This window comes from Plectropomus leopardus, chromosome 12 (genome assembly GCF_026936395.1).
Source record: "Plectropomus leopardus strain MGB_pleo_1.0 chromosome 12, ASM2693639v1, whole genome shotgun sequence".
NCBI classification, from domain to species: Eukaryota; Metazoa; Chordata; class Actinopteri; order Perciformes; family Serranidae; genus Plectropomus; species Plectropomus leopardus.
Genome location: NC_142187.1, coordinates 11361874 through 11374173, shown reverse-complemented (window position 1 = coordinate 11374173; position 12300 = coordinate 11361874). Strand labels below are relative to the sequence as shown.

Below are 12300 nucleotides of genomic sequence, written 5' to 3'. Positions count from 1 at the left end.
TCCTGCTTCCTGCTGGTATGCAGCAGAGCAGGTTCATCTGTGTCAAACAGAAAAAGGGGAGGAGAGAGGAGGTGAACATGTGGAACCCCACCTCCTCCTCCATCGCTGGCCAATCCCTGTTAAAACTTCACAAACTTTGCTGTCAGGCTGCCATCTAAAGGACATTTAAGCACACGTCTGGTCAGCTGTGACCGTCTCTCTGGGGTTTCACGTGCTCGGAAAACAGAAAGGCTTTTTTTAATAAGCTGAAGTCGTACAGTCTGTTTGCATTTAGAGTGATTTCAGTAGATTGCTATCAGCTGAAAAAGACTAGACAATTTTAACAGATTGTCAGGGGAATAAAAACAACTCAAGTTTTTTTAGAATGCATGTTGTTATATAGTGTTTTTAAAGTTATGATGCTCCTGTGTGTGTTTGTGAGCTGGTCTTCATAAAACTGATTGTGCCATGGTGTGGTGCAATAAATAACCAAACCAACAGAACATTCCAATAGAACCACTAATGAATTATTTAGCACCAATTAAATATATAATCACTATATGGCGGCAGATGTTTTAATCACGTGGGAAACCCAGTGTAACATGATAATACATAATACTGATATGATGTTAATATATGATTATAAATTCTTTCCAGGTTGGTGCTTGAATAATTAGCTGATAAATCAATTAGTTTATTGGCCGATCTGTTTGTTATTTTTTCATGGTAACACTACAAAGCATTTGCAGCTTCAAAGTAAAGATATTTACTGCTTTGCTCTGTCTCAGATCACTTTGGATATCTTTTTGATACTCTAACTGCTGGTCAGACAAAATAAGTGATTTTAAGACCAGAAGTTGAAACCACAACTGAAACAAACAGTGAAAAGACCCAGCTTTGCTATAAAAGGAACAAGCCAGCAGTTTCACTCAAACTTCAGGTGAATCAGGACAACAACTTTGCATAAAATGAGCACCGCGTTCTGAATCTCACACCAGGCTTGTCCAAATATAAACTCTGTGATGCCAAAGCATCTGCAGCCATTTCCGTCTAATATTAGCCGTGATGCATTCAGTGCCTGAAGCCTCAGTTTTCTCCCATTTCTCTCTCCATCTTTCCTTCTTCTTTCTGGCTCTGATGTGGTTTATCTCCGGCCGGAGAACACTAGACCAGTGATTATTATTCCACTGCAGAGCTGCAGGCGGCTCAGATAAGACTATGCAGGTCGCCTATCTGGAACTGGTAGCGTCACTCTCTGCTCCCTCCTATTCTCTACCCATTAACTCCGGCTCTGGCCTGAAATAGGAAATTACGAGTGTGTGCTGAGTTGCAATCAGAACTCTTGTTTGGCTGCTGTAATGTAGCATGCACTCAGACTCTGCTTCTCACTGCAGACTGCACAGGAGCTGAATTCTGGTGGGATTGATGCTCACTGGTTAATATAAGTTAATTTAGTTTAAGGTCTTCAACTAATAATCATTTTTCTCCCCACAGCTAGGTTTTGTAACTTTTTGAAACTCCATCAAATGAAATAAGTTCCCCAGAGCCCAAAGTGATGTCTTTAAGTAGCCTGATTTCTTGGACCGTAATCCAAAACCCAAAGACACTTAACCTATAGAGATATAACAAAAAGAAAAAAAGCAAATACTAGAATTTGAGAAGATAGAAAAAAAAAGTTTAACCTCTTTGCCTAAAAAAAGACTTTGATATTTATTTGTTTCTTTTTAAAAACATTGCTGCTTAAATTTCTGTCAGTTTGTCAACCCAGAAACACTATGTACTTTACTATCAGTTTTAGCAAAGGTGTGAACTCAAGTCACATGATTTGGACTTGAGTCACAAATTAGAAGACTTGAGACTCGACTATGACTTAGACTTAAAAACTATTGACTGGTGACATCACTTGATACCTTCCCCTCAATCCCAAGGATTGAAAAGTGTTTTTTTGTTGTTGTTTTTTTAAAGTGTGCCATGAATCATTCCATTTCCCTTCATTTCCTCAAACAATCAACATTAACATTTTTCATTCCCAGCAAGTTGACACTTAAATCTCCAGATCAACTTAGTTTTATCCAATCTGACACAAAGAATTAACGTTACGTTACTGAGCTTCGGTAGGAAAAAATGATAGGAAGATCATTTAATTTGCGTAAAACAGAAACTATGCAGTGGTCGACAAAAAACAAACTGTGGATACTGCGGATATACAAAACATGGTGGTCTAAAATTACAGACTGAGACAGGAAATCTTCCAATTTACTTGTTTTAACAAATAAATCCAAAATTTGAAAAGCATTTGTGATTTTTATAAATTTATTTTACATAAATTATTAATGGGAGTACATTTGGTGGGGAATGCATTATAACTTGTTCAGGACTCAAAACTCAAAATTTAGGATTTGGGCATTGTTATTTTTTTTTATTTGGGACTTAAGTGCAAAGAGTTGAGACTTACTTGTGACTATCAAAACAGTTACTCACTCCCTCCTCTGCGTTTATGAGATAACCATCAGTTTTAATTATTACAACATTGTTGCTGAGAAGTTCTGTCTTCTTTCGGTCAGTTTAATAATGCAGATGGATATCAAGAGCCATGAGCTTCAGCAAACATTAGTATGAAGAATAATCAGAGCAAATTTAAAATGCTTTGTAATTGCAAGTGGGAGCCAAATAGCACTCTGTGTTTACTGAATTAAACATTAAACAGTGAGCTGTTTTAAGCTACCAAATGTTTCAGGTGTTTTCACAGCATCATTTTTTGTTTTCACTCAACATTAACAGCCCACCCTACACAATTTAAAGATCAATAATTGGATAGTTTTTTGTTTTGTTTTTTTGCTTTGATACTCCTTGAAAGTTGTATTTGGTTTCTCTCTGTACATTTTTACATTCATAGACAGGGTTACCCCATATTTTCCAATTCAAGATCAAATCAGGAGTTTTATGTCTATCCAACTGGCCTGCCACCTGACATAACCTTCACAGAAAAACATCAAAGGTTTTAATTTGGTATCCCTGCTGGATGCCCAAGGTAACTCCTGCCACTTCTCAACTCTGAAGTACATGATAACACTTGTACGTCGGGCAACCTCGACTAAAGCGCAGTGTACTTTCAAAGAAAGCAGCTCCCTCAATGTTAGAGGTCAGCCTCTTAATGTCCCGCTGTGGTTTGGTGGGTTTAGAGCTCAGTATTGATTAGGTGGTCAGTCTGTTCACGCCAGATGTCCAGCACCAGCTGCTCCGGAATATACTGCCGCTATAATGAAGTCAAGAAGACACCCTGTGCATTTTTAATGAGCCAACCTGGCGGTGCAGCCTTTAGTTACATAATGAGTGCTGTTATTTGACATAGCCCTCATTGCTGCTGTCATTGGAGGACATAAGTGCAGTTTTAGTGGTTACTGTGCTCTGGCTTTACATGAACGGAGATGGTTTCACAACCTTGTGGCCTGTAAAACCATTTTTAAACCAATTATATAAGCATTTCCTCAGTCTGGCATGAAGATTACTTACAAATTCCCTTTAAGTTGCCATTTGAGGATATGAGACATTTATTCTACCGCAAAAGCTCAGTATTATCCTTGAGTTGAGTTGCACCCAGCTTTATCTATACATTAGACCCTTCTTAAATCATGTGTCAACTTTTTCTCTATTGATTGGAAGTGTGAAAGGGAGCAGAAAGTTAACATTACTGTGATCTGAGCAGCTAAAACAAAATATTGATGACTGATCTTTTTGAGTCCTCAGGTGCTTAAAAACAACTCCACATAGTGCCATGACAGGGAAATTGGTATAAGCGTGAACTTTAATGTCAGAACAACCTTTGGAGGAAAAAGTGGTTAAATGGCCCCCACTGAAGAGGTATACTACCTAACTGGCTTTTTATAACGGTCGATTGACTACAAGGACTTCCCCTTTGACAGATCCATGCACTACATCACATGTTCACTCCACTTCATACAGGAAGACCACAGAGCAGAGTCACCAGAGAACGCTGCATACAAGGCAAATATTAAGGTCAGGTACGATGGCAATGATCCGTTTGAGGAGAAGCTTTTTTAGGGCAATCTCACTGCATGAAGAGGATGATGTGTTTATGAGTTGCTCACCGCCAGAGGTAATATTTTATATATTTTCATTAAAGCAGAACTTAACTTTTAAGCTGCACCTTGCTTCACAGTCTACAGTTTTTACACAATATTTTTTCAGGTAAAAGAAGGCTTTTGCTTAGGAAGTCGAGTGCTTTGCTTAATGCCCCAATGGAAGAACTTGCAAAGAAAGTTCCCTTTTTTGTGCCTGACTTTCTGGCAAATGCTTTCTTCTCAAGTCTTTTCAGATTGAAGAAACTGGTAAATTCTGTAATACATATATTACATATAATACATGCACTCTTCACTTTTATTTTGCTGTGCTGTGATACTGTACTGAGCTGTCCACCTCTCAGTCTTCATCTAGTCTAGTGAATATTCGATTCTTCTGGGTACCTCCAGCTGTTTGCTCAGCTCCTGCATATTTCATCCCTATTGATCTCCGTGCAATAAAAACATCACAGAGCCGGTGTTAGGAGGCCTCGGGGCACTGGCATTATTTATGGCTCTCTCTGTGCCCTGTCGCACTGCAGCCAGGCAGCGTCTTTGTAATGCCAGCATGAAATAATCATGACAAGCAGCCCATTGACTGGATCAGTCACGCGTCAGGGTTTTTGAAGAAGGATACTCTGTCATTAGAGGCAGCACGCTGGTCGCACCACAGCGGGGAAAAATGTTGTAGTCCAACTCGATAAGAGAGCTAACTTTTAAATCAGTATGCTGTAATTCATACAAATAATCATCATCTTAATTCACTCAATTATGTGGTCACCTGACAAAGTTAATTTCAGTATACTCTCCTGACTTACTAGTTTTGGTTTGGTGTTGGACTGCCTTCCTATTCTGTTTAATGAGAAAATGTTTGCAGCAAATCAATTTACAGACTTCTTCTGATTTAAAATCAAATGGAAACAGTCCAGGATTGAAAGAGCACCCTAAGATTTTTGCTCCAAATTAAAAAGTAATTAAATTTTTAGAGTAATGCAGAAAAAGTACTTTTAATTTTTGCTGTCCAAACTGAAGGCATTTTTTAAAAATCAAAATGGTTATCTTAATTATTAAAGATGATGTTATTCTTTATTTAACTGAGCAGTCAATTGACAGAAAGTAAACTGGCAACTTTATCTCTTATTTAAGCAAAATTGCTAGCGCACTTGATGCTTCTCAAGCTTCTCAAATATGATATATTGCTTTTTCTTTGCTTATCTTATAATAAACTAAGTCTTAGTTTTGGACTGTTAGTCATACAAAGTCATTTGAGGATGTAACCTCAGGCTTCAGAAAATTGTGATTGGCTCTTGATAAACAATTAATTATTAATATATGAAATTATTTGTCAAATAAATTGTCAATGAAAAGTTCTTGCAGATGTCAGTGCTTATTGTTAGTGTCAAGTTTTGTATCTGAACTCTTGCTCTTCATGTATGAATTCTGTTTTTGTTTGAATCCCATTTTCAAAGTTAATGTTCAACATTAATGACCAGCAGATTTATGAGGTGTCTACATTGCTGCTATTTTAGCACCCAAAAGAAATAGAATAAATATTACTGGGCAATTTTTATGTACAATTTAGTGAACCTATATTTAAGGGAATACTTGTTAAATTGTTTGGTTTTAAGATTTCCACAGTTCTCTTTGTATCCAGCTGTAAGGATGAGCCTGCACAAACAGTCCTACCAATGCATCATGACCATCAGTTTTACTTCCTTATTTCTACCTGACATTTGTCATTGCATGCCACTCTGTTATATAACAACAGCACTTCCTTCCCCTCTCCTCCTTTTCCCCTTCATTCAATGCTGTGCTCTTCTGTGGTCAACAATGGCGACGTCAGATTCAACCTCAGTTATTTCACATTTCCTTTATTCTCCAATGCCACTCAATGTCCAGCACCAATGCTGCAAAATTTAAGTGACTGACTCCACGTGGAGCTCAACAGGAACCTGACATTAACAGTGCGGGTGTGAGGTATTTGATGTGTGCTCAGGGGGTGTTTTTAAGATTTAATTGTCCGCCAGCTTGCATGTGCAGCTTTTGATTTACACTCTGAAAGCTGCAAATTTGTGACATCACTCTCTGTCAAGAAACACTTTCCTGATTATATAACAGACTTAAATGCACTCACAGATGACTCACAGTTTCACCTCTCTCTGTCCCTTTGATCCCCATCAGACAGTATCTTCGTCAGGCCACGGCCGCTCCGAGTCACCTGTCTACACCAACCTCCAGGAACTGAAGATCACACAGACCAACTTGCCCCCTTATCCCTCCGGCTCCCCACTCCATGTGCTGGGCGACTGGGAGACCTACAAGGACCAGAACGGCAGGCACTTCTACTACAACCGCTCCACCCAGGAGAGGACCTGGAAGCCGCCACGAGCCAGAGACACCAGCACTGGGAGCTCCAGGGGAGACAGCCACAGCACAGGGGAGAGCTCCGAGGTATGGATCATTTACAGAAGGACAAAAACATACACAGACACATCTTTCAGTGACATGAATAAGAGTCCTAAATTAACAAACACGTAAGCAGCCACATTTCACACCTCCTCTCCAAGACTGTTGCAGTCAGTGCAGCTAAGATATAAAGATGCAAGAATTTGAGAGATATGGCAATAGGAGTTCGCAAAACGCTGGGAACCTTGTCATTTCACACATGTGAACACCTGGTGAGTCACTACAGAAAGCAGGTGTGACTGAGACGTGGTTTTAAACAAACATTGCTTTCTGAACAGGTGTTTTGACAGAGTATAAATTGGCTTTTACCCTCTACTCTAAACTCAAGTCTTCGCTTTAATTCATTCAGAATCCTAATTTTATCCAAATGAACTGAAAGTATTACAACTAATTGAAAATTTGCAAAGACTCTAAACTCCAACAGGTTCTCACAAGTATATAAATACAAAAGCTCACACACTTGCTCGTGTACACTCAGTCAAAGCATCATGAGTCAGAGAAAAATATCAAATAGATAACATATGAAACATTCCAGTTCTTCATCACATATTGTGAGTGGCTTGTGTTCAACAATGCAGTGCATAAAGACAGAGCAGGGCGTCTGCAAATTGTTCTTTCAGCACTGACAGGTTGTTGAAGGGGACAAAAAGCATCTCAGAGAGTTTTCAGAAAGTTTTTTTTCTTTCAGACACGAAGCTTGATTAAACACCCTAGCTCATTAAAAAAAACTATGATTTAAAAAATCCCATATAAAACCAACCCCAAATAAAACATGCAGCCTTTTTGCTCTGTGAAAAATGATTTACGTTTTGATTTATTTGATGAACAGTGAATGATTACATGTTTGTTATAATCAACGCTCACACAATCACATGCGCTCTGTGTCATAGCAGATTAGCCTGAATCATTTGGGAGTCACCTCTGATTCTGAGTCAGCGTCTGTTTCATTAAATGTCTGTACCACACTGCCACCTACAGGCACAAAGCAGTTAATGTCACTTTAATTAGTCTGTGTCACACTGCAGCAGCTACTGTCAGATTTATACCACACTGTCCAAAATTAAACATGAACATAAGTGATGTTTAGCTCTCTGGTGGGTCTCCTGATTCTCTGTACTCTTTTAAATTGGTGATGGGTAGTTTCTAATGAGTTACTGGTTCTGGATGCATGACTGTCTTTTCTCCTCTGTAACTCTCTGGTGAAAGATGCCCTCTCTTCTCTCCTCTTACATTGCACTGATGGTAGACCACTCCTCTCTCGCTCTCGCCGTCTTTCCTCCCCTTCCTCTCGCTCTCCATTGGTCGACTGCAGCCTCTGTCGTCGGAGGACACCTGCTTCAGTACCTACTCTAGCCAGTCTGACAGTCAGTATGGCTCGCCGCCACGTGGTTGGTCGGAAGAGATGGACGAGCACGGCCACACGCTGTACGTCAGCGACTATACTAATGAGAAGGTACCAACTGCACGGGGCTAATTTTCTGTCTCTTTACTGATTTCTGGGAATGCATGTGGGAGCATATTTGGGGTTGATTTATGGTTTATTTCTTCCTATAGTGCACAACTCAAATGCTTTCTCCACACTGATGCAGTATGAGAATGATTATCACTGCTAGAGACAGGATTAAAATACCTGTGATCACACATGCATATCCAAAAAAATAGATGTATTATGAGAAAAGTGAATACAGGAGCACAGTATAATGATATATTAGCCACATTTAATATCAAGAAGTACATTAAGATTTAAAGGGACAGTTCATGCCAAAATCAAAAATGCATATTTTTTCTCTTACCAGTAGTGCTCTGTATCAATCTAAATTGTTTTGGTGTGAGCTGCTGAGTGTTGGGGATATATGCCATAGAAATATCTACTTTCTCTTAAATATAATGGAACTAGATGGCACTCAGCTTGTCGTGCTCAAAGAGCCAAATATTCATTTGAAAAAGTCAACAGCAATGTCTCTGTCCAGAAATCACGACCCAGTTACTCACTATAATCCAAAGATCTAGTTGTGAGCAGTTTCATGTAGGAACTTATTGCTTTATACCAAACTACACACACCAACTGTATCACAGCACAGAAGACAGCATGCAAATACTGCTAGCCTGCCTAGCACCACTGAGCAAACCAATGTTACAGCTCAGTCGAGAAGGACGCTGTTTTGCTGTTGAGTTTTTCAAATGTATTTATTTGGCGCTTTGAACACCACAAGCTGGGTACCATTTACCATTTACCATATCCCCAACATTTGGCATCTCACACCAAAACAACCTAGATTGATAAAAAACACCACAGGTACGAGGAAAAATATGTATTTTTGATTGTGAAGTGAACTTTCCCCTTGCTTGTGTCGTTGGTCAGTCATCATTGTCGTCCTTGCACAAATACTGTGTAATAATGATGTCAGGACTTACACTAATAAGTCTTGTGATTCTCCTGTCCGTTACCTGCAGTGGTTAAAGCACGTTGATGAGCAGGGCAGACCGTATTACTATAGTGCAGATGGTTCAAGGTCAGAATGGGAGCTACCCAAGGTAAGACTCATTGGCAATCCTTTCAGTTCATCAATTGATTAAAAGTTCAAAATGGCCAGTATAAGTAACATTAAATGCTGAACTTCTGATTATAAAGATAATGTGATGAAACAGTAAAAAACAGCAAAACTGACAAACAAACTCCCGCTCAATTATCAACCTGGCTGTCCTACAAAGGGATGAGAAGGTAACTCTAGTGAGTGCAGAGGGGCGATGCAACTAGTGATTGTTTTCATAATAAATAAATCTAAATAGAGCCAGCACATTTCAACCATTCTTTTAGCTGTTTTTTTTTGTCTGAAAATCAGCCCTCAATCACGAAGAGATAATTGAATATCATATAAAAGTAAGAAAAAACTAACACATTGTAGAAGCTTTATAAATTACTAAAATAATTATTTGCGCATTAAAGTTGTTCACAGTTTATTTTTTTAATACAATCAAGAATTTAAGAAACATTTTGAAGATTAAGAGCTCAGTCACTGCACTGTAGGAGATTCTGTAGTGTGAGATGTTCATGGTCTGATAACTGATAAAATATCAGGTTATACGGTAGCACACAATTGTTAGTATTTTTATGCAGAGGGTTTTTTAGTGCAACAATTTATTTTAATAGAACTCTAAAATAAGTTTTTTTAAAGTGGAAGTATCATATGTGTAAAAAGTCTGACAAGGAGTCAAGAAGGAAAGGAGATGCACAGGTGAGGTTCTCCTTCCACTTTTCATGCCAAGGTGTACCGCTGCAGCGCTAGTAAACTGATCTGTCACTTCATAATATTTGGCACTTTTTTCAGTAGGTTGGTTCAATCTACAGTTTTCTGTTTATGGGGATGCTTATATCTTTGTCGCTGCCCCAAAATTGTTGATTAAAATGAATATTCAGTTGTAACCAATGATTAACATTTGTTAAATTCAGGTGAATTTGTTTGAAGTTTGCATAAGATCAAATTAAAAGTACACTGACGTAGTACGCATCCTTGTTCCCCTCCAGTACAATCACTCCCCTCCTCAGCCATCTGGAGACGCTCCAAAGAGTCGCAGTCTGGACAGGAAACATGTGGAGCCCATCGTCCTCACCAAATGGAGACACAGCGCTTACGTCCCAGATCCCAATGACAAGGTTTGATACACCAAATCTGCAAATCACACACTTAAGACAAACTTTCCTTTAAATACTCAATTTCACAGCTAAAAAAAGTCTCCAGTGAAAGTTTTTATAGAAAAGTAAATTTTGTTTGTTCCAAATAGACTGAATGCTGGACAATGCATCAATATTATATCAATATTGTGAACAGGACTAGATACTGTCGTGAATATAGTAATGTCATAAGTGTTGTCTTATCCTGGTTGTAAAGGCTGCATCATAGGAAAGTGATGTGATTATTGAATTTACAAAAGTACTAACTGTTCTACTGTTTCCCTTTATCCACAAAGTCTTTAAATCCACATTTCTGATGACTACTTTTAAAACATCTCATTGTGTAAATATTTTCTGAAAGAACCAATAATCACAATATTGTTGCAATATCGGTATTAAGGTATTTGGTCAAAAATATTGTGATATTTGATTTTCTCCATCCCACTCAGTCCTAGATGGAGCTGGTATCACATGTGACCACTTATAAAATATAACATCATGAATCCAGAATCTCAGTTGTAGACTGATTGCTTTGCAGCGGCTGTTAAAAACCAGACGTTTCCGTGCAGGCTCTGCCCGCCTTCACCCATACAAACATCAAGTCAGTAGCCCGTCGGACCGACCATCGGTGGCTTGTCCCTTAAATCCAAGCAGACAATCATGGTGCATGACAATAATCACACAACAGGAGTAACAACTGCATCCCCATCTTCACGTCAAATTGTTTTCGCCTGATTCCCTGAGTTGATTGAGTTCATTTGAATCATTCCACCAAGACAATAAACATACAATCATGAACTATTTGAGCATTTGGCCACAATGATACAGAAATGATTTGTTTCAAAAAATGCTGAAAGATAAAGTAGTTTGTAGTAGCAACACGGGCACTGTGATAAATACCTGCCTCCACATCTAATTAATAATCCCCTCTTGCCTCCTGGACATCACACAGGTACTCAACACAATTTGCAGAATCATAATCTTGCTGCTAATTGCCATCACACTCCTTCAGCTGTCTATGTCCTCTTAACCTCTCATCATCTTCTCATTAACCTTCTGTTGTTAGCTTATGTGACAGTGTGTTTTTTCATCCCTGTCTCCTTACTAGGATGCTCCTCAGGGCCCCAAGCCCCCCTCTCCTGACTCTGACTCCTGCCCTTCGTCTCCCAAGCCCCCTACCTCTGTTAGTACTCACCCCTCACCTCGTCTCTTCACCACCCACTAGGCTCTGTCCTGCGGGGTTTGAATATGTTTCTGTTGTAGGCAGTGACACAGTGTTGTAGCTTATGCAGAGTTTCTACACAGGTGTAGAAGTTAATTGAGAGAAAGATTTTTTTACAGTGAACATTTACTTTTAGATGATCACACATATTACTATATTTGTCACAGTAAAGATTCTTATCTTCATACAGCAGGATTAAAGTTTCAGTAAGATAGTTAATTTGAACTCGAGCCTGTGTAGAATCTCTGTTAAAAAGCTGTGCTGATTGGTAATGTTTCTGAGGAATAACTTGGTCAGGACTTGGTTAAGATGTTGTTGTTTGTTCCTAGGTGTGCTTATTGCTCCAAAAATAGAGTGCCCCAGGGATGACATTTTTCTGTAGGCCAACTGGGAAACTAATGTTGCCCTGGTTCCTTCGTCGAAAAGCATTTGGGATTTTTCCATTGGATTTGTGATCAGGGCAAAAAATAAGCTCTGTGGTAAATAAAAATTAATGATACTTGCACATTTTGTTCAGCAAGATAATCTCCACAAATGAACACCACTCTCAGGATTTTTGAAGTCTAAATATAATTGCCTGATGTAAAAAACTAATGCTAGGCTATAACAAACTACACTACGGTTGCGTCGCTACAGCTGCAAGGCCGTAAAGCTGTTCAGCGCAGTTTGATGCAATGACATTCTTGAGTCTCATTTAGCAGCTTGTTAGCAACTGTATTTTTTAAGACACATAAAAGCTTCAAATATCACAGTGTGGTATTTACTGATCGATTTTATATCGTAGACAAAAACATGAAAGTCTCTTTAGCATGTGTTAACCACAGACCTTATTTCAGGCTTCAAAAAAAAAAACATTCAAAAAACCCATGGTCTTTGAGACG

General features: G+C 38.8%; 1 protein-coding gene across 8 annotated transcripts in view; it reads left to right on the top strand.

The window, feature by feature from the left end:
- LOC121951095 (rho GTPase-activating protein 12-like) overlaps positions 1 to 12300 on the top strand; it is a 68073-nt gene that overhangs the window by 46160 nt on the left and 9613 nt on the right. For 2 of the 8 annotated variants that reach the window (XM_088085086.1, XM_088085081.1), the window contains exons 3-7: positions 6240 to 6509; positions 7837 to 7977; positions 8979 to 9059; positions 10051 to 10179; positions 11306 to 11380. In XM_088085086.1, coding sequence (XP_087941212.1) covers positions 6240 to 6509; positions 7837 to 7977; positions 8979 to 9059; positions 10051 to 10179; positions 11306 to 11380 — 696 coding nt within the window. Of the gene's footprint in view, positions 1 to 6239; positions 6510 to 7770; positions 7978 to 8978; positions 9060 to 10050; positions 10180 to 10735; positions 10799 to 11305; positions 11381 to 12300 lie in introns of all 8 variants that reach the window. The other 6 variants (XM_088085080.1, XM_088085079.1, XM_088085084.1 and 3 more) reach the window with 6 other exon arrangements.